The 19,413-nt window shown below is 52.7% G+C and overlaps 2 protein-coding genes across 3 annotated transcripts; one reads left to right on the top strand and one right to left on the bottom strand.

Moving 5' to 3' along the window:
• Window positions 1-1,698: 1,698 nt before the first annotated feature.
• Window positions 1,699-5,028, bottom strand: LOC120698573 (probable serine/threonine-protein kinase At1g01540). Its single transcript, XM_039982257.1, has 6 exons — window positions 4,028-5,028; window positions 3,749-3,871; window positions 3,502-3,672; window positions 3,245-3,374; window positions 2,925-3,134; window positions 1,699-2,325 (listed from the first exon to the last, which is right to left on the bottom strand). The coding sequence occupies exons 1-6, from the start codon at window positions 4,801-4,803 to the stop codon at window positions 2,173-2,175; spliced, it is 1,563 nt and encodes a 520-aa protein (XP_039838191.1). The 5' UTR covers window positions 4,804-5,028; the 3' UTR covers window positions 1,699-2,172.
• A 5,071-nt stretch (window positions 5,029-10,099) lies between these two features.
• Window positions 10,100-13,426, top strand: LOC120698572. 2 transcript variants are annotated; one of them, XM_039982254.1, is made up of 4 exons: window positions 10,100-10,589; window positions 10,973-11,257; window positions 11,404-12,105; window positions 12,477-13,426. In XM_039982254.1, the coding sequence occupies exons 1-4, from the start codon at window positions 10,518-10,520 to the stop codon at window positions 13,236-13,238; spliced, it is 1,821 nt and encodes a 606-aa protein (XP_039838188.1). In that variant the 5' UTR covers window positions 10,100-10,517; the 3' UTR covers window positions 13,239-13,426. The 2 variants fall into 2 exon arrangements, with proteins under 2 accessions (XP_039838188.1, XP_039838189.1); XM_039982255.1 differs by having other exon boundaries at window positions 10,103-10,589; window positions 11,872-12,105.
• The last annotated feature ends 5,987 nt before the right edge of the window (window positions 13,427-19,413 follow it).

Genomic DNA, 19,413 nt, shown 5'->3' with positions numbered 1-19,413 from the left:
TTTTAGGTGCCTAAATTCTGTCTAAAGCTAGGTTTTCTGGATAGCAAATATTAGATACTTTTGGTGATGCTCTGAAGCAGCAGCTGCTTTAAAGTTTAAACTCTGATGCACCGTGAAACTTTGCTTTGTAATTTTGGTGCTTTAATCCGTAATGAAATTCGGGTTTGCCGGTAGTGGAAAAGGGCATCACAAATCAAAATTAAGAGCAGCCGTGTACTGTCACACTCCACCTTTTTTGTTGATGTCGATGTAAAAGCATCTCCCTGAAACCTATTCCATCTTACCGCGCATGAAAATTCAACTGCAGGCCGCACATGTTTTGTTTTTCTCAATAAAATTCAGGTGACGCGGGCTGGTATTTTACTCCGCACATGCTGGACACGGCCCGGAACGGCAGACAATTATAGACCGCGGAAAGAATTTTTTGGGTCGCTCGGGAGTGTCAGTTGGCCCGGCCCAGCGCAGAACTAAGCAGACGTTTGCAGCTTCCATCGCCCGGGCCTACGGCCCATCGTTGATTATCGATGCACCAAGCAGCAACGGATACACGTCGACGCAGAGCGAAAATCCAGGTCAGTTCCTTTTATTCAGCGATGCATTTCTGTGCTTTTGGGTAGAGTAATTTCAACTTGGGGTGACGGGTGAAGGCTTTTAAGTGCGAATAATAATGATCGAAACTGAGGAGTAAGGAGTTACACTTGACATCTCTTTTGCATCATTACTGCTGTGGGTTTTTGTTTTTTGAACAAAAAACTGCTTAGGAGTACCATTTACCGCAAAATGAACTGCAGCCACAAGCACTTAGCACAAGTCAGGCTCCATTTTTCGAAAGAAGAGAGAGTACTACGAAACGTGGCATCTGCCTCGAGCATAAGAATTAAGAAAGAAGCAACAAGCTAAGACTGAAACGGCACCAACTTCTTTCGTCAGTTCGATTCTACCGTCTGCAGCCTGACGGGACAAATCTGCTCCTGCAAAACATGACCAAAAGAGTAACCGGCGCACAATTACAGCACTCGCACGCAGATGACATACGTGCTAGTACCGGGACGGCGCACGCAACGCAGCTGAAGAAGTGAAGAATTGCGGAAGGAATTGTCTAGCAGGATGGCGCAGCAAATGGCCGGCAGATAGTTCAGGTAACCACAAACTTCCCAACTCATGGATCATGATGTGGGGTGCGGGTGCGGCTGACTTGAGAGCCTGGCTTTGATGGCTCTGATTGCCGGAGACAGCGCACCAGCTGCCTCTTTTGGAGGTCAGAGTGTGGCAGGGGAGTGCGGCCGCTGCTGCATCTCTACTGCGTACAGTCTGGATCACAGCACGGAGCTGGATCGTTGCCGAGTGAGTGCGACGAAGGGCAGAAAGGCGCTTCTTGTCCCCCTCCGTCCCAAGATCCGTCGAAAGGGCTCGGGAAGTTCAATGGTTCACACTTCACAATGGATGCTCGACGGACCAACGCGATGGATCGAATAAGACAGCGCGTTTTGGTCTCCTCTGACATTATGGGCTTGGGCCGGATGCGGAGGAGGGGGTTGCCGTCTTGCCGACGTGCTGGAAACAAGCGGGCTCAACTTGGCCACTTTCTCGTGGTTAATCAAGTTTTTTGGGGTACCATCATGAAGTTCTTTTTGGGACCCTACCAAATGCAGTATGTTGCAAGCAAACAATGAAACAACATACAGACGAAATCTTTCGTCCTGTGAAATTTTGCTCAAATTTTCTTGGCAGCAAACGACTATCCATGCTAAAATTACTGGAGACATGCTTCTACACATGAAGCTTCAAGTACAAACAAGAAACAGAGAGTCACTCGCACCCACGCTTGTGTACACCATCAGTTCATCACGGAATGAATCAACGAACGAGCAGCCCGACTTTGCGGCCTGAGATGAGAGCGCTTCACTATACAGACAGTTCGGCAACACCCGGCAAATCTAGGTCAATCACGGTGGTTTAGATGAGTTCAAAACCTAGGGAAGGGAGGCAACCACGCCTCCGGTGGGAAAAAAAAGATTATGCGTCGACGACGAGGCAGTGGTTGGGAGAACCGGAGAAGCAGATCAAAACGGCACCGACAGAACAGACCCGCAGCATCCCCCGTGCGGCCGGCAGGCAGAAGCAGAAGTCGATCAGGAGCCCGCGGCGGAGGCGTGCGTGGCAGCGCTGGCTTTACATGTCCTGGACTAGCCTGGACGGCGTGCTGGCGGTGGTCGTGTTGCCCTCGTAGCAGCTGCTGTCGCAGGACCCCGCCGCCGCCGGCCTCCCCGGCGTCCTCGCCCTCTCCAGGGGGCTGCCGTTGCCCGGCCGTAGAGTCCGGCGATCCTGCGGCCAGATGCGCACAAATATGCAGAGCTCACAAGTCAGAACGAGGGTAAAGAAAACAGGGGCCTCTGAAACTTCTGCTCGACCGTTCAGCAATTGTTAGTAAAACAATAAAACATGGCCGAAACGGTGATACGAATTGATAGTTTTATTTACCATTTTGTTCATTGAATAGTTTTCCGAGGTGACAGATTTAATAACATCCCAACGGGCAGCTCAGGCACTGTCTGTCAGGACAGTATTTAACGCTCGGTCCAGGGTCAGACAGAGAGCCGGTAATCAGAGCCAGCAGCGTGCAATTTTAAATTTTTAATCCCCCTGATGATGCGCCTGCTGCCCATGCAGAGGGCTCACCATTTTAATCAAAACCCGGACTGCAGAGGGCACCACCATCTTCATATCGGCAAGCATTCATGCAGGACAGGTTATTACACTAGTTTACTCCGGCCACCGGCAATGGCGGGGGATCCACCGCATGTAACTTGGGATCGATTTCAACATGGATATAAGTATGTTCTTGCGAGCGAATGAGTGGCATGATTGACCTCAGAGAGATGTAGTAGTAAAAAGGAAGCAACTGGCGCAGCGGCAGGGCTCACCTCTCGATACGGGAAGTCGTCGACCTCGAGCATGTGGATTACATGCCCCATCTTCGGCCGTTTCTGGGAGTCGGGATCCACGCACCTCAGCGCCACCAGGAGGGCCTTCTTCAGCGCCTTGGAGGACGGCTTCTCCGGCAGCTTCGGGTCCAGGATCGCCTCGTAGTCCCTGTTGGTCACCTTGTTCTTGAGCCACTCCACGAGGTTAACCTGAGGTGATGGTGGTGGTGGATACAGCAGCAGAGATTTATTAGGCGAATTGTGCAGAGCGTAGAATGATCTCGTTGCCTGGTCGAACCGCAGGCGGGCGCGTCCCTAACCTCTCCGGCGGGTCTCGCGTAGTCGACCGGGCTCCGGCCGGAGATGATCTCCATGATGAGGATCCCGAAGCTGTACACGTCGCTCCTCTCGTTCAGCATGCCGGTGCTTGCGTACTCTGGCGCCACATAACTGCCACAAACAGGAGCGGTTTCAGAATTCACACCATACAGTTAGTTCACCAGATGGAAGCAGATCCCCATATAATTCAGGAGAATTCTTTTCAAAAAAAAAATCAGGAGCCTGAAGACCAGCTCACCCAAATGTTCCCATCACCCTGGTGGTGACGTAGTTGCTGTCCGAACCCAGGAGCTTGGCGAGGCCGAAATCCGAGACCTTGGGGTTCCACCTCCTGTCCAGCAGAATGTTGCTGGACTTGATGTCCCTGTGCACCACCTTGGGCTCCAGCCCCTCGTGCAAGTACGTGATCCTGAATTTTACACCCAATCTCAGAGACGCACAAATCGCCAATTCAGAACGGGAAAAGCACTGGGAAGTTCAGGCACCCTTTGGCCATGCCGAGCACGATGCTCATCCGGATGTCCCAGGTGAGCGGGCTCACGGGCCGGACGTCGCCGTGCAGCCACTGCTCGAGGTTGCCATTGTCGACGTACTCGTAGACGAGTATCCTGAGATGACAAGCAACAGTGGTTGGTTGCGTTGGTACGACGTGCACGGGCAGGTTACCACAAGAAGCAATGCAATGCAAGTGGCGCCGCGAGAGCGAGGAAGGCAGCCAGGCAGCGCGTCATCAATGAAATGCGCGAGGGGTTCTGTTTCTGTACCGGTGCACGCCCTCGGCGCAGTAGCCCAGCAGCCGGACAAGATTCTTGTGCCGGACGCGGCCGATCGCCTCCACCTCCACCCGGAACTCCCTCTCGGCTTGCCCCCTGTTGTTGAGGAGGTTCTTGACGGCGACCTGGTAGCCGCCGGCGAGGATGCCGCGGTAGACGATGCCGTAGCCGCCCTCGCCGACGACGTGCTCGGGCGCGAAGGCGGCGGTGGCCTCCTCCAGCTCCCGGAGCGTGTACCAGTGCCCCCACCCGAGGTGCGACACCTCGGGGCCGCAGCACGCGGCGGCCGCCGACACGTCGGACGCCACGGGCCCGACGACCGCCTCCCCGTCGGCGCACGCGACCATGCGGCGGCCCTTGCCGGCCTCGATGTGCACGCGCTGCGACCCGTGCGCGGTGGCGGGACCCACGGAGTCCCCGTCGCCGCCGCCGTCCTTGAGGAACGCGTGGCCCATCTCGAGGTAGTGGCGGAGCGAGCCGACGTGGACGGCCACCTCCTGGATCTCCTTGGACACGGGCGGGATGGTGGACGGGGACAGAGGCGCCCCCGCACCCGGCGGCGCGTGCGCGTGCGCGGCGGGCGCGCGCGCGACGCCCTTCCTGGGCCGCCTCCGGCGCGCCGCGGCCAGGTGGAGGGAGATGAGCGCGAGGAGCAGTAGGAAGGCGGCGCCGACCGCGATGCCGAGGAGCACCCACAGGCGCAGCCCCAGCACCGCCGTCCGGCGCGACAGCTGGTCGCGCAGCAGCGGCGGGGGAGGCGGCGACATTGCCGGCGGCGCCCGGCGGGGCAGCTGGCTCCTCTTGCTCGCCGTCGCAGCCTGCCCGGGCGTCCCCCCGCGCGCGCGCTAGCTGCTGCTGCCAGCACTCCTCCTACCAACCCACTCTGCCACCACCACCAGACTCGCTTGCTAGAGCTGCATGGTACAGTCACTAGCTCACTAGTCTGGTCACTAGCGAGTCACTAGTATGGTGGGAGGAGTGGAGTGAGCAGGGTGAGCACGAGATGCACAGGGGAGTTGAGCTCCGGGCTTCATGCTCAGACAAGGCTCAGCCAAGGTTGTGTTTAGCTCCAAAATTTCTCTCTCCAAACTTTACTATTCACCTATCACATTAAATCTTTTGTCTTATGCATGGAATATTAAATATAAGTAAATAAAAAAACTAATTATATAGTTTTGATGTACACGACGAGACGAATCTTTTGAGCCTAGTTAGGTCATAATAGGACAACAATTACCACAAACAAACGAAAAGTACTACAGTGTCTGATGTGACTCTTTTGCCACCATTTTACACGGATACACAGGGACCGGGGAAGTTGCGCTGTGCGCGGAAGGCTGTCCGTTTCTGCGCGTGTGGGCCCGCCTGACAGGCGGATCTCGGGTTAAATCGGAGTGTGGAGTAATTAAGGGACGCGCAGAAGTCAGAACCGAGGATCTTGAGACAATTAAAGCCCGGATTAACAACCACGGACGGGCAGCCGTGCAGGTAGATGAAAGCTCGCGCTGATCTTGTTCGCATCGGTCCGTCCAACGCGATCTGGACCGTCGGTCGGCTGATCGGACGGACACCAGGGCATCCGCAGCTCTCGTCCAAAAGCCGTTGCAGGGAATCTCAAGACGCGCTGCGATGCCTGCTCTGCTAGTCTGCTGTTCGGAGTTTTGGCCTAGGCACGTCGGCAGGGCAAAATGGCCTGGTGGATTTGCTAAAAAGTTTCCACGGCGGATGGCACCACCAAAGGAGCTCATTTGTTCACCTCCCCTTTGCAGTACTGATGACTACTGGCCAGTGACAACTTTTTTTTTGTTGAAGAAACTGACAATTTTTTATTTTGTGGAACGAGTTTTCCACCCAATGATTTGGATTCCTCCCTTCAAAACCTAGAATGAGGTAGGGATGTAGGATGCGATCAATATATATTAGGAGTCACATTTGTACATATTAGGAGTCGCACGCGTAAGTGAGAGGAGAAGAGTCGCAGGAGAGCCCTCCAAGCCAATGTAGGTGGGCCCGCATCTGTTTATTTTCCTTCTCGAGCTGCAGGGACCGAAACTAGGAGAGAGGACTGTCAGGGTTCCGGTGGCCGGCGGCCTTAGAAGTGAAGGTGGCGTGGCAGGGAGGCCAATGCGGCGGCGGCGGGTGGAGTGGGCGGTGCGGCAAAGCGAGCCGGTAGGACCGTCGCCGGTCGCCTGCGATCGAAAGACACCTAGTAGTCCGGGACCGAAATAGGGGCTCGAAAAACCGACGGATGACCAGTGTAGTGGCGAGCGCGTGCAACCCCGAACAACCTCCATCACGTTGGTTGGCAAATTCGGACGCCCCCTCGACGGGATAGCAAACCGGTCGCTGATAATAATGTAGAGGAGGCGCAGAAGCCTGCGATTTGGGCAATACATGTGTTGCGCCTAGTACGTACCGACATAGTGTGGGCACAGTACCGCGCCACTGCCACTGCACAAACGGGAAACAGGTTCTTGTCTTTCCTGTGCTCGTGCCCGTACACAACTTTGATGCGCATCGTCCGCGGTCGAATATATTTTCCTTACACGCGCCATGTAAAGAAAAAGTAGAAAAAACCAATTTTCATGACTAGCAATGAGTATATAGGTAGCGGCCTAAATCCCGGGGCCATCATTAGGGGTGCCAATAGGTGACCCTTAGGGGCACCTCCAACCCTCTTTAGTTTAAAATTTTGTACTATTTCTTCAAAATAATATTCTATTTTGAAAAACTAGTACTCCCTCCGTTTCAAAATGTAGGTCGTTTTGACTTTTCTAGATTCATATATTTTGCTGTGTATCTAGAATTACATTATATCTAGGTACATAGCAAACACTATAAATCTAGAAAATTCAAAACAATCTACATTTTAAAACGAAGGGAGTACGATATTTTAAACTAAAGAGGGTTGGAGGTGCCCGTCACCCATTGTCACCCCTACGCATCATGCACGGCTACCGCACAACCCCCACGCACCGGTCGAGCTCCGTGTCTCGATGGCGAGACGTCGCGACCGTGGCAAGACTCCGACGGTTCAGCGGTTTGTGCTCGTCTCTGTTCTAGAACATGGTGCAGTGCAGATGATGACTGCTACATGTAGCCACCGCAGCAAACTTCTCATCATCAGCCTGCCCAAAAATGGACCTACCGGATCACCCGTTTCAGAGGCTAATAAACCTCCCCAGTGGCCAATGGCTGGGAAGATTGGCAGAGATGCGGCCTAGTACGTACTAGTACAGCCAGGCATGCCATTTATCAGCGGTCAAGGACGCCATGCCTTCGCTCAGTTCCTCTGTCCTGCGGGTAACCGGATACAGTGTCGCGCCCCCGGCCCTAATCAATTAGTATTCCCCAGCGTCGTCACGGATGGATGGATGGATATTGAATAGATCCCCGCGATATGCTAGATCTAAACAGACAAAGTGTACCGGCGATGAGCAGTAAAAGTGAGCCAGAGAGAGGGCTGTCGACCTCCGTCCGCTTCGCCGTGCATGGGGCTCCGTTGGACGGGGCTGCCACGCCAAAAACCGGGGAGCTGGCGCGGTAGCTAGGGGACAGCGTCGTCTGTGTCTCTCTCTCCGACGAGCTGTGGGTGAACATCCTCCAGCTCCGCCGCCGGAGGACGCCGAGGCCACCGGTTCTGCTGGGGCATGGCATCATTCCCTCCGATCCCTTCCACCCGCTGCTGCGTGCAGATTGGATTGCAGCGGATGGGTGGACGGACAGGGCATCGGCACGGCGAGCAGCGGCAAGTACAACACGGGGCGGAAGGATTGCTTTGCAGCGACGGCATCATTCCCTCCGATCCCTTCCATCCGGCTGGTGGCTGCTGCGAGTGCGAGCCACCCATCAATTCCGCCAGTGCGCACGCCCTCTGACACGGCCGGGCTTCAGTACTTGCCCATGCAGCCGTGCTCATCCGTGAGGATCAGGAGAAGTTTCTTCGCCACCCACCCGGTTCGCTCTCGCTTGTCGAGCTGCGCCCTGCTCGACTGCTCGTGGTGAATTATTTATGGGGTTGGCCTCCCGGGTAGGTAGGTGGTGCTGCCGCTCATCAGCTGGTGCTCGAGCGCGACGCCGTGGGAGGAGGAGGAGGGACCGAGGGAGTTTTTGCCTTGCCGGATCCTGCGCTCCGCCACGCGATGCTGCTGGACCAGGGGCCAGGTCTCTTGCGTCCGAGTCTCTCGAATGCTGCCGCCGGGCGCTCCGCGGAAGAAGCGGCGGTTCAGTTACGCGTCGCTGTCGCCGCCGGGCTGGTGCTCCGGTCTCTCGCGCCCAGGTGCTAGCTTCTTCGTAGCAGACGATGCTGGTCGATCTGTAGCTCTGGTGTCAGTACAGCGACTGTACGTGGGCCCGGATCCGCCGTACTTTCCGACACGTTGGCATTTCGGACAGGACCTAGCTAGCGTGGGACACCGGCGCATGGGCTGCGGCTATAAACGACGGCCGGAGCAGCGGGAGTTAAAGCCGGCGGTCACGGTCCGGCCGGGTGCCGGTGCGAGACCCACCGGCGGCAAGCATCGTCGGTAGCTAGCATATTGACCACGGGGGGGCGCCGCCGTGTTTCGCGGCCGTCATCTTCACCACTCGTCACCATAATTCGATCCATCATCGTCGTCTCCATAATTTGGGCCATCATCATAGCCATAGGCCGGGGGTCACTGACCGGCCGGGGGAGCGGGATCGCGGGGAGAGACTCGAGAGCAGCCGCATGAGCCTGGTCTGTAGTCTGTACTGCACCACTGCTGCGCGCTGCACTTTCTCCGCAGGAACAGCTTTGGAATGGTGTGCCGGGTGGCGAATGCTATACTTCTCTAGTTTCACTAGCAAAGTAGCAGCCCGGTCAACATCCAGGGGATCGAATTGCAGGGTAGCGATTACTACGGCTGCCGAAAATACTGTTCACGGCTACGGTGTATGAAAGAGATTAGAGAGGCAATCAACAGGTTGTATTGACTGACCAGAACCAAATTAAAGCTGGTCTGTGCCGCACCAGTACCACCGCTGCGCGCTGCGCGCTGCACACTCTCTCCGGGAACAGCTTTGGAATCATGTGTCGGGCGACGCCATGGCCGACAAATTGGCTTCAACCTTGCGAAACCAACTCCTACCAAAACATACAGGGGAGTTGCAGGATACGGGGGAGTTGCAGGATAGCCGCCCGGGGAACATCACAGGGTCAGAGCATTCCCCTCGTGCACACTGCACTGCACCGCAGCACTGTCCTTTGCAAGTACTGGGCCGCGTCGGTGGCATGTGCTGGGCCGGAATTAAAACAAGCCCACAGCTTGGTACTAGGCTGGAAATATGAACTCCATGTGAGAATTAGGTTGGGCCTCGTGTATTCACTCCGTGTGTTGGGCTGCTGTACAAGTGCCCGGAAACAAGCCAACTCCCGGTCCGCCGACGTTACGCGGAAGATTTGGAGTGCATGTATCTTTAGTGTTAGAGATTCATGCTACAATTATAATTACATCCGAGATAGCGCCGCACGTGCTTGGGTACTAGGCTGGAAATATGAACTCCAGGCATATACCTATACACAGCAGCATGTGCTTGGAGCAGGGGGGACAATGATGGGATATCCACGTGTCATGATCTAAAGAGAGAGAGGATGGGAAGTTTAACAGATTCCCAAATTTCAATCGACGTTTTCTTTTCAACCATAAATCAAATTAAACATCCGTTTGAACCATAGTATCCGTTGGAATTAAACCAATAAAATGAGATCCAATATACTATTTTTTATTTTTTTAATCGAATAGTTCAATATTTTAATATACTAGTTCAACAATTTAATATATAATTATAACATTTGCAACATACTATTTCAACATTTTTCTAAGAAATATTGAATTAATTTTTCCAAAGTGTCAAATTATTTTATCTAAAATGTTGAATCGGCTTGACAATATTGTTGAATCCATTAAAAAAGTTAAGTAAAAGGACAAAGTACTAGACTAGTCTAGCTTTCGTGCTCCATGATAATATCATCACTGTTTGTGGCTGCCGCTTTACCGTTGTCATGCCTTCTCTCCCCTCTCTCATCGTTCTGTTGTTCTCGATACATAGGCGATAGGACTGAGTTGGGCTGGGCGTGCGGACAGGTGAGCCGATCTGGCTTTGCGATAAGTCGATTAACTATCTACGGACGATACATAACCCCCGACGTTAGGCGGATCGTCGGATTTGTATATTATCTCTTCAGGTAAAAGCAGCATTTGAAGTAATAATAACTGACCAGCCGAAGCTTAACGGACGCAAGATTTGAATTGCTATCATGGGATGGCTGTTCATCTTCGTCAGTTCCTAACCCTAGGGCGGCGGCATTCAAGCGGAGCAGCTGTGCGGCGCCCGGCTGGCGGATTCGGCGATAGCCGCCGGGGCGGGACGCGAGCGGCGGAGAGCAGCGGATTGCTCCGCTGCGGAGGGCTAGGCCTCGCCGGCGGGCCTTGGGCGCCGCGCCACCGCTTGGCCGCCGATGCAGCTGTGGAGGGCGCGGCGTCGCGACGGTGGGCCAGACAGCATGACGGCGAGACGGTCCGCCGGTGCGGTGAGCCGAACAGCACCCCCTCCTATTCTCATCGCATCCCTCGCTCGCTTACGCCGATCTCCTTTGCCTGTCTCCGTATCAGACTCCCCTCACATTTTAAAATGCTTCGTCTTCTTAATTCGTGGTACATCTTGACGGCGTCGTGTTATTCTTTAGCTTCTAGTTTTGTTGTTGTGCTCCAAGGGAACCCAATTTTGCAATGATTGAACAAATCGACAAATCATTGACATAGCTGGAGCCTGGAGACTCTAACCCTACTATTTACTTAGTACTCATCAATTTTGAGCCTTTTTTTTCTATGTTAATATTGGTTTTTCTGTGCATATCAGTAGTGTTATTGCCTCCATGCCTAAAATTACTTTTGGACCGGCTACTACAACTAGGAATCCTTTGCCCCAGCTGCTGGTGGGACGCCATGGAAGGGGAGGCTACGCTCTTACCATGCGACCCCTCAAAGTTTGCCCATGCCGAGACTCCCTTCGAGTTCCAAGAACCAAGAGGTGGAAGGTGAGGTCCAAACATTAAACAAGAAGGTTGTCCCCACGAAGAATGGGAAAGGCCGCAAAGCTGGAGCTGTGCGGCAACCGAGGGCTCTTCAATGCCAGTTGCTGCAGCATAGGGGGAGGGATCCAGAGCACCCAATTGTGATTGAGGATGAAGTAAACGAGGTAGGACCCATTCTTGCTTAATTTCATCCATTTTATTCCTGTGCAATCTTAATATTGTCATACTTGTTACTTTGAAAGTTTGACCGAGTTCACATTTAATTCATAGCTTGTAGAAAGTTTGTTGTAATGTGTACTCATTCTTGTAGGAATATAAGATAAGGGATGATCAATCGGCAATGATGCCTCTACGCAGATCTCCACGATTCCACCAGGAGGATAAGAGTTTTGGAAAACCGTTATTGCCACCAAATTGCCAGGAGACATCTCATAACAGAAAGTCTCAAAATGCTATTAGGAAAGACAGAGATCAAGTGAATCTGAAAAGGGATAGGAAAAATGCTGGATTGAAGCCTTTGGCAAGGATGAAAAGCCACAATAAACCCCATCAACTTTGTCAAGATCCCCAAGATATTCTTACTAGGAAAAAGGTTACAGATGTACCGCGCATGAAGAGTGAGAAGCAACAAGTTAAGCCCAGTCATTCTGTGGTGCCGACAGGTAAGAGGAAGAGAGGCACTGAAAGGAGGTCATCACAAAAGAGGCGAAGTTACAAGAAACCTAAATCATTGCCTGGATATTGCCAAGAAAATGTACCTAGCAATGAACCTAAAAAGTCCATCCACAAAAAGGTTGGAAAGGACCCTTCTATTGTGGCGAAGCCTAAAGCTGGTCATGAGAGATTGATAAACATTGATGAAAACATCGACGAGCCAAGTAGGATTGAAAGAGAAGGAATGGAGAATTTTTGTGGTGCAGATGATTGGACAGAAGAGCAGGACACGGCATTGCGTAAAGCTTATTTCACTGCACGACCATCCCCACATTTCTGGAAGAGAGTCTCAAAATTGGTAATTCCACTCCTAACATCATTTGGTTTAGCGGTTTTTGTCATCTCTTGTAAAATGCAAGACCAGAATATGTTTTTGCATTTTTTAGAAATAGAACAAGTTTAATGACCACTGATGCACTTTATTCATCACCAAATAATGCAACATCTTAAGAAACGAATAGCTAGGGGGCTCAAATAAAAAAACTAGAGGGTTATATTGGCCTGTTCATTCAATCAAAATAACTTGAGGCCTCATAGTGGTGGTTATCTTTTCTTTTTCATACCTCGCTGAGATAATTTGGTGGTAGTTCATGTTTCTTATTTGGCATATTTCTATTTGCTTGGAGTTCTACCCGTTATCTCAATGATATTTGGCACAAATCTTTTTAGGTGCCAGGGAGATCTGCCAAAGACTGCTTCAACAGAATTCATGCTGACCTCTCAACACCCACTCCCATTGCCCCACGTCCAAGAACAAGTAAAACAACATTTTCTCCTATAGGAAATTTCTCATTGTCTGATCCAAAACTTCCAAATCTCTTGGAATCGACAGTCAGAAGGCAAAGGATAGCTAAACGGAAGAGCCTAGCAACTCAGAAGACGGTGAGGCATTTGTTGCAGAAGCATTGCCTCATCGACCAAGCTCAAGAGGCTGATCACTTTCCATTATTTGAAACCTCACCGAGTGCCCTTGAACTGAACATATCTTCTGAGTATTCTCCTCGGACCCCTGAAAGTTATTTAAATTCAGATTCTCTAGGCAAGTGCAGCGGAAGTTTGTCAGCACAAAAGAAACCATTTTCAAGATTAAAAGCCGAGCGAGATGAACCGAGCCCAGCAGTTCTGAAGCCCATCAAGAATGTTATCTTACATGAGAAATATGTTGACCAGTTGTCTCGTAGAGAAGGCACAAAAAAGCCTCGCAAAAGGACTCCAGGCTCTAAAGGCGCTAATTCTGTCATGACTCTTTCTCGGCAGCAAGCTGGTGGTCTGAAGGCTGCAAAAAATGCTCTCATCTCGGAAGCAACTGACTTTATAAGCCAGTTCAAGAAGTTGCAAGCCAATTCCCTTGTGCACATTGTTGAAGATAGAGAGGATAATGATACTGAATTTGATGCTAGTGATAATTGCCACGATGATGATAAAGAATAAGGAGGTTGTTACTGTAGCTAAAATTAGCAATTATTATTTTTTATCTTCATTCCTAAAGATGCACTTGGATAACATGGCTAATTGTGCCAAACGCTGGCTAGGTATATGCAATCACTGTCAGCCTGTTATGTTGCGTCTAGTTTTGTGCTTAGCAGCATATGATCCATTAAAGCAACTTGTTTCCTGTCTCTCCTCTTACATTTTGAAGTATGAACTTATAATACCACGCCATAATTCCCAGACAATCATGACAGCGCCTACCTCCTTCGCCATAACTTCATCATCCCCTAGAAGCCACGGAGTACACACACCATTGACCTTGAAATGACCCGTCATGGCAGCACTCACTCCATTTCCTGGAAGCCGGCAAGAGTGCTCACAATATTAAATAACCCGTCATGCAAATATGGTGGCACCCACCTCGCCAAAAATCGGGGTCGTCACGCACAGTGCCGGCCGAGATTTTTTCTCCGCCGCGCGAACCGCCTCACCTCGTCTATAAAAGAAGCCGACGCCCCCTCCCTGCCATCCTCACCCGCGCTCGCTCTCGCTCGCGCACGCGCGACACGCCGGCCCCACGACGGGACCGCGCACTGCCGTCGGCACCACGCCGTGCCGCCTACCTCCGCGTCCCCACCTCGCCCACGCCGCTGCAGCGTCCTCGCCGGCTTTGCCGCCTCGACGCTCGCGCCTTCAGCGCTGCCACTGTTCGCGTTGACGACGAGCTGCTGCAGCCCACGCCGTCGCCCGTCCCTGCGCGACGCCGCTGCTGCTCTCCTCACCTATAAAAGGAGCGAGGCCGTGACGAGCCCCATCATCAGCCCAAGCACACCGAGCCGATTCGCTCCGCTAGCTGAACCACTCCTCACGAGCCCAGCTCCCTCACGAGCCCAGCTCGCTCACGAGATGAAGCCCCAACAGCTGACCCTCTTCCTCGAGCTGTTCCGCGCCAAGGTGAGATGGCAGGCAGCTCCCCGACCATTAACTCCGCAATATTAATAAAGACCCAAAACACCCATCAGGCCGTGAGCACTTAATCCAAATCATTCTATTTTCAGAATTGAATACCAACCAATACTGTAAACCCAATATCTCCTTCATATCAACTCCTTTTCACGTAACTCTTTTTCCTAAACTCTCCTCAAATCATATACTATCTATTCCTCCTATTTTCATCTCCATTTGAGCTTATTTTATAGCTTGCTTGTGTTTGTTTGCAGTTGTGCCGTTTTCGTCCGTAGATCATGGAGTGACCGAGGAGGAGCCTGCCAAGGAGTACGAAGGCCAGTACTGCGAGCCGTAGCCAGAAGACCCGTACCCCGAGCAGGAAGCCGCCGCTGCCGACGCGTACGTAAGCGAAGACAAGTTTCATCGACCCCTACGTGAGCGGTTGCATCCATGTGAGGACGTCTAGTTGTAGCCCTGGTTTAGGATCGATTACATATACCAGTACTTGAGTGATTGAGTGTGCTTATACATGCATATGAGTAGTTATGCATATCCAGAGTTGAGACTAGGATATGAAGGGTTTTGGCTGAGGCTAGGGCAGCTGGGTATGCTGGAGCCGGCGCTACCGTGGTGGTAGACTGGCAGGTGAGTGCTACCGTGGTGGTAGGCTCGAGTTGACATGTTGAGGGATGGTTGCTGCCCTGGTGAACCATAAGGACCGAGTTGTTTTGACATCTCACCTAGCTTACTTTAGTACGACCACAGGTTCCGGTATGGGCCGGACTTAGCCTAATCCCACTGGTTAGCCTGACGGTCGCAGGGATGGTTTACGGGTATGGACCATTGGGGTCAGGGCCCGAGGGTTTGTGCGGCCGGGCTGGGGCGTGACCATGGCTGGGTGTCGGCTATGTCGGTTGTCCGTTCGGGCAGTCGAGCGTGTGGGTACAGTGTACGACCTCTGCAGAGTGTATAATCCATTCGAATGGTCTGTGTCCACGATATGGACAGGCTACGGTGTGGTCCTGACAACTAGTGAGCTACCTACTGTGGGTTGTGTCGGGAAGAGTTGCATACCATGAGTTGCATTGCTAATGCATTGTGCTTAATGTGCGTCGTGCATGTCATTCCCCTCCCGTAGGGTGAGGTGGAACTTGCTGAGTACTCTTGTACTCAACCCTTGTTGATTTTTCTCCAGAGGATCCTGACTTTGTGCCAGAAGACTGCGAGTAGATCGAGTCCACACCCAAGCTGACCGAGTGGAGCCGTGATGGATAAAGAACTAGTCCTCCATGCCGTCATGCTAGTCGTTATCCTATGGTTGTTCTCTGTAGCTCTGTGTTGTCGCTTTATCCCTCGTGTACATGTTGAATAAAGCACTGTATGACTCTGGACTCCACTTGATGTAACATGTATTATGCCGGAGACCCTATTCGGTAATTAATACATGGTTTAGCCTTGATCTTTGGGTCGGGGCGCTTCAGGTGGTATCAGAGCCGTGCTTAGCTGTAGGACACGCACCGGTAGTAACGATGACCGTAGGAGCCCTAGGATGGTCAATCCTTGAAACCCTATTACTCCTTAAAACTTTATCCTTATTATGCTAACCTTACCTTTGTAAGTCAGATGGCGGATGAATGGACCACCACCTACTGCATCAACGAAGATGGATTCCCCAGGGTGCTTTATGCTGCCACGGTGCGACTTGGTATTCCGAAACGACCGGAGTGCGTGGGTCGCGAGTTCATGGAGCATGGCACTGAAAGCTGTGAGGTCACCATCCATATTGGCGCCAGTGATAAGTACTTGGAGATGCAACCCTGGAGCGTCACCGCCACTGGAGCCCGTATGCCTGACACCATTCAACTTGCAGCTCGCAAGGCACTGCGGTACCTGTGCCAGATGTTTGAATGGCACTTGGGTTCCACTCCCATGAAGTACTTTCCACCGTTGGATCGTAGCCGTGCTGCTTGGGCGGCGAGGATCCGCAACCTGGAAAGCCCCGTAGGGACAGAGAAGAACCCCACAGTTGTCGCTATGCCTGGCTATTTGCTTAGCCTAGACGATTTGTGCGACCAACTGCATCAGCATGTGAGAGATTTAATCCAGCGTGCTGAGGGAGCGGAGTCCCATTGGTGTAGGGCTAAACTGGCCGTAGCCCAGGCAGAAGCCCGAGCAGCCGAAGCTGAAAGCCGCCTTGCCGTGGCCGAAGAGAACCTTAGGGAGCAGGCAGATCGCCACAGTCAGCTCCTTAGGGATGTCTACCTAGTGGACCGTGCCAAGCACAAGGAACGCCATCCCAGGACTGACGCGGAGCCGCTAATCCTAGAGGGAATCCCGCTGTGTTCCTCGTCCCAACCACGCAGGAGGATTTGTGAATCAGTGCCGCCCACGCCTCCCGCGTCTCCCCGAGATCCCGGAAACAGTGACCCCGAAGACCGTGTTGTAGGGTTCAGTAGTCGAGTCATCCCGGCCGACCCTTAAAAGTCGAGTCGCGTTATTGTAATCCGTCGTGTTATGTATCCCTGCTTGTTTGAATGAATGCATGTGTGGTGCTTGAATGATTCGTTTGTGTTGTGTGCTATTATATATACAAATCTACCCCAGTAATAAATTAGGAGAGCCACCTAATCTTACCTTATCCCTCCTTGACCGTAGATGTCCTGTCGTTCGAGCCGAGTCCAGGGACTCCATGCTCAGGAAGACGGTGACGATGTCAACCCGAGAAACCAGGCCCCTCTGAATGTAGCCCCAGAAGCACCAGAAAATGGACACCTACCGCCGCCACCTCCCCGTGCCCCAGCACCCATTGATCTGGCAGCCATACTGCAACAGCAGAACCAATTCCTTCAAGTTCTTGTGACCACTCTCATAACTCAAGCTCAAGGCAATCTATGCAACAATAGACCTGCAATGCATCATAATGGCAATGGCAGCAGAATTGCAGATTTCAACCGCTTGCAGCCACCTAAGTTTGGAGGATCTGATAACCCTATTGAGGCAGATGATTGGCTGCGAGAGATTGAAATGAAGCTCAAAGTGGTCCATGCAGATGACAGAGACAAGGTTTTGCTCGTAGTACAGCAGTTAAGGGGACCAGCCCTTGCTTGGTGGCAGAGTTACCAGGAAATAAATGAAAATGCTAACGAGATGGATGGGCTGACTTTGTCAAGATCTTCAGAGAACATCACATTCCCAGCAGTGTTATGAAGCTCAAGAGGGATGAGTTCAGAAAGCTTCATCAAGGTGGTATGAATGTGACGGAGTATCTTCATATGTTCACGGAGTTGTCTCGTTATGCACCAGAGGATATCAATGATGACGAAAAGAAGCAAGAAGCTTTTCTTGGTGGGCTTAACCCTGAAATCAGGACCTTGGTTGAAGTCACCACCCACAGTGACTTTAATGCCATGATCAACAGGGTTATCACCACTTAGAGAAATAGGAAGTCAGAACTCAGTGAGCGCAAACGACGGTTTGAAAGCAAGAAGCCCCAGCAGATGGAGAAGTTTCAGAGGACTCAGTATCCGGCTCACTCAGGCCAGAGGAGCCAGGGTGCCTTCTCATTCAAAACGCACCCCGGTTCTTTCCAGAAGCCAGAAAGTCAGTTTTCTGGGTCATGTCTTAACAGCTGCAGGTCTTGAAGTGGACCCAGAAAAGGTCAAGGCAGTATCAGAATGGAAGCAACCAACCTCAGCCTCGGAGATCAGGAGTTTCTTGGGATTAGCCGGCTATTACCGGAGATTCATAGAAGGTTTCTCTAAGATAGCCCGGCCTATGACCGAGTTGCTCCGGAAGGACATGAAGTTTGTCTGCTCTGAAGCTTGCGAGAGAAGTTTTCTGTCGGTGTCCCGACCCGGGGGCCTGGATCCCAACTAGTAAATGCTGCGTGTTTCCTCGTCCCAGATGATGGTGCAAGAGGCAATCACAATAACGCACAGTTTATCCTGGTTCCGGCCGTGGGGCCGTACGTCCAGCAGAGGGGGTGTGCGAGGGCACTGTATTATCTTGCACCCGGGGTGCTTGCAGTAGGGGATACAAGCGGGGCGAGAGTGGGAGGAAAGCTCCCAAGTCTCTGCTAGAAGTGGAGTTAGTTGAGATGAGTACTCAATCGTGCTGAAAGTTCTGAAAGGGGAAGTTCAGGGAGCCTGCTTCCACCCTTTGATTGGAGAGATCCGTCCCCCTCTTACAAAAGGAAGCCCATCCTCTCCTTTTATAGTTGTAAGGAGAGACGGTGTACATGAGTGTAGGGGCGCGGAAGTCGTCGTTCTCCCTTGAATCGCGGGGTACAGTGGTCGAACACTGTAGAAAGTGTACTGTGGGAAGGCGGCGCGTGTCGCTGTCGTCCTGGATTTTCGTCCTTGGTCCCGTGGAGATGGCGGCGGCCGTCCTGCAGTGTACCAGTGGTAGTAATGGCGTGGGACGGTCCCGGACCCCCTGGCCGGAGTGCGGGTGTGCACATTAGAAGGTCCGGGAGCGCGTAGAAGTCCCGGACCCCACGAGGGGGAGGTCCGGGGTCGCGCCTGTGCATGCTGAGTGCCCCTCTTGGCAGGACACGTGACATCGTCGGACCCCTTCCCCAGCGGGAGATGGGTCCGGCGATGGATGTCGGCAGAACAGTAACGGGGGCGGCGCCAACTTGCCTCGTGCCGCATTGAATGCCCACAGTACTGCTACAGCGACTGGGGTGGCAGAGCGGTGACCGGGGTCGGTGGACGGGACGCCGGTCACATCCACTGCGGGAGTGGCAGTCTGACGCCGCCTGCCCTTTGAGCCGTGGTGGAGTGGCTGGCTTTTAATGCCTTCGTACGGCGGTCGGTTGGGCGGCGGGGCCGTTTGTCCCTTGTGCCGAGAGAGGGCCTCGAGCGAGGCGGAGATTGGCCACCCGCTCGAGGGCAGGTCCGCTGTCCTCGAGCGAGGCGGAGATGTGTTTACGCGGTCGAGGATCCCGGGGGGAGCCCTCGAGCGAGGCGGAGATTGGTGACCCGCTCGAGGGTAGATCCGCTACCCTCGAGCGAGGCGGAGATGAGTGACCCGCTCGAGGGTAGATCCGCTACCCTCGAGCGAGGCAGAGATTGTTCGGTGGGCCTGAGAGGGGTGCGAATGGGCCACATGCTGGGCTTCTTTAAGTCCTTCCCTTTCTTCCGGATTTGGAAGGAGACCGGGGGCCTTCGTGGGCCTAGTTGCTTTAACATGTGTTTGTGTTTTTGAAAGTGGTTTTTTGTACCCC

This window comes from Panicum virgatum, chromosome 3K (assembly GCF_016808335.1).
Source record: "Panicum virgatum strain AP13 chromosome 3K, P.virgatum_v5, whole genome shotgun sequence".
Taxonomy (NCBI): Eukaryota; Viridiplantae; Streptophyta; class Magnoliopsida; order Poales; family Poaceae; genus Panicum; species Panicum virgatum.
The sequence above is the reverse complement of the archived record's forward strand: the minus strand, read 5'-3'. Positions and strand labels throughout refer to the sequence as shown.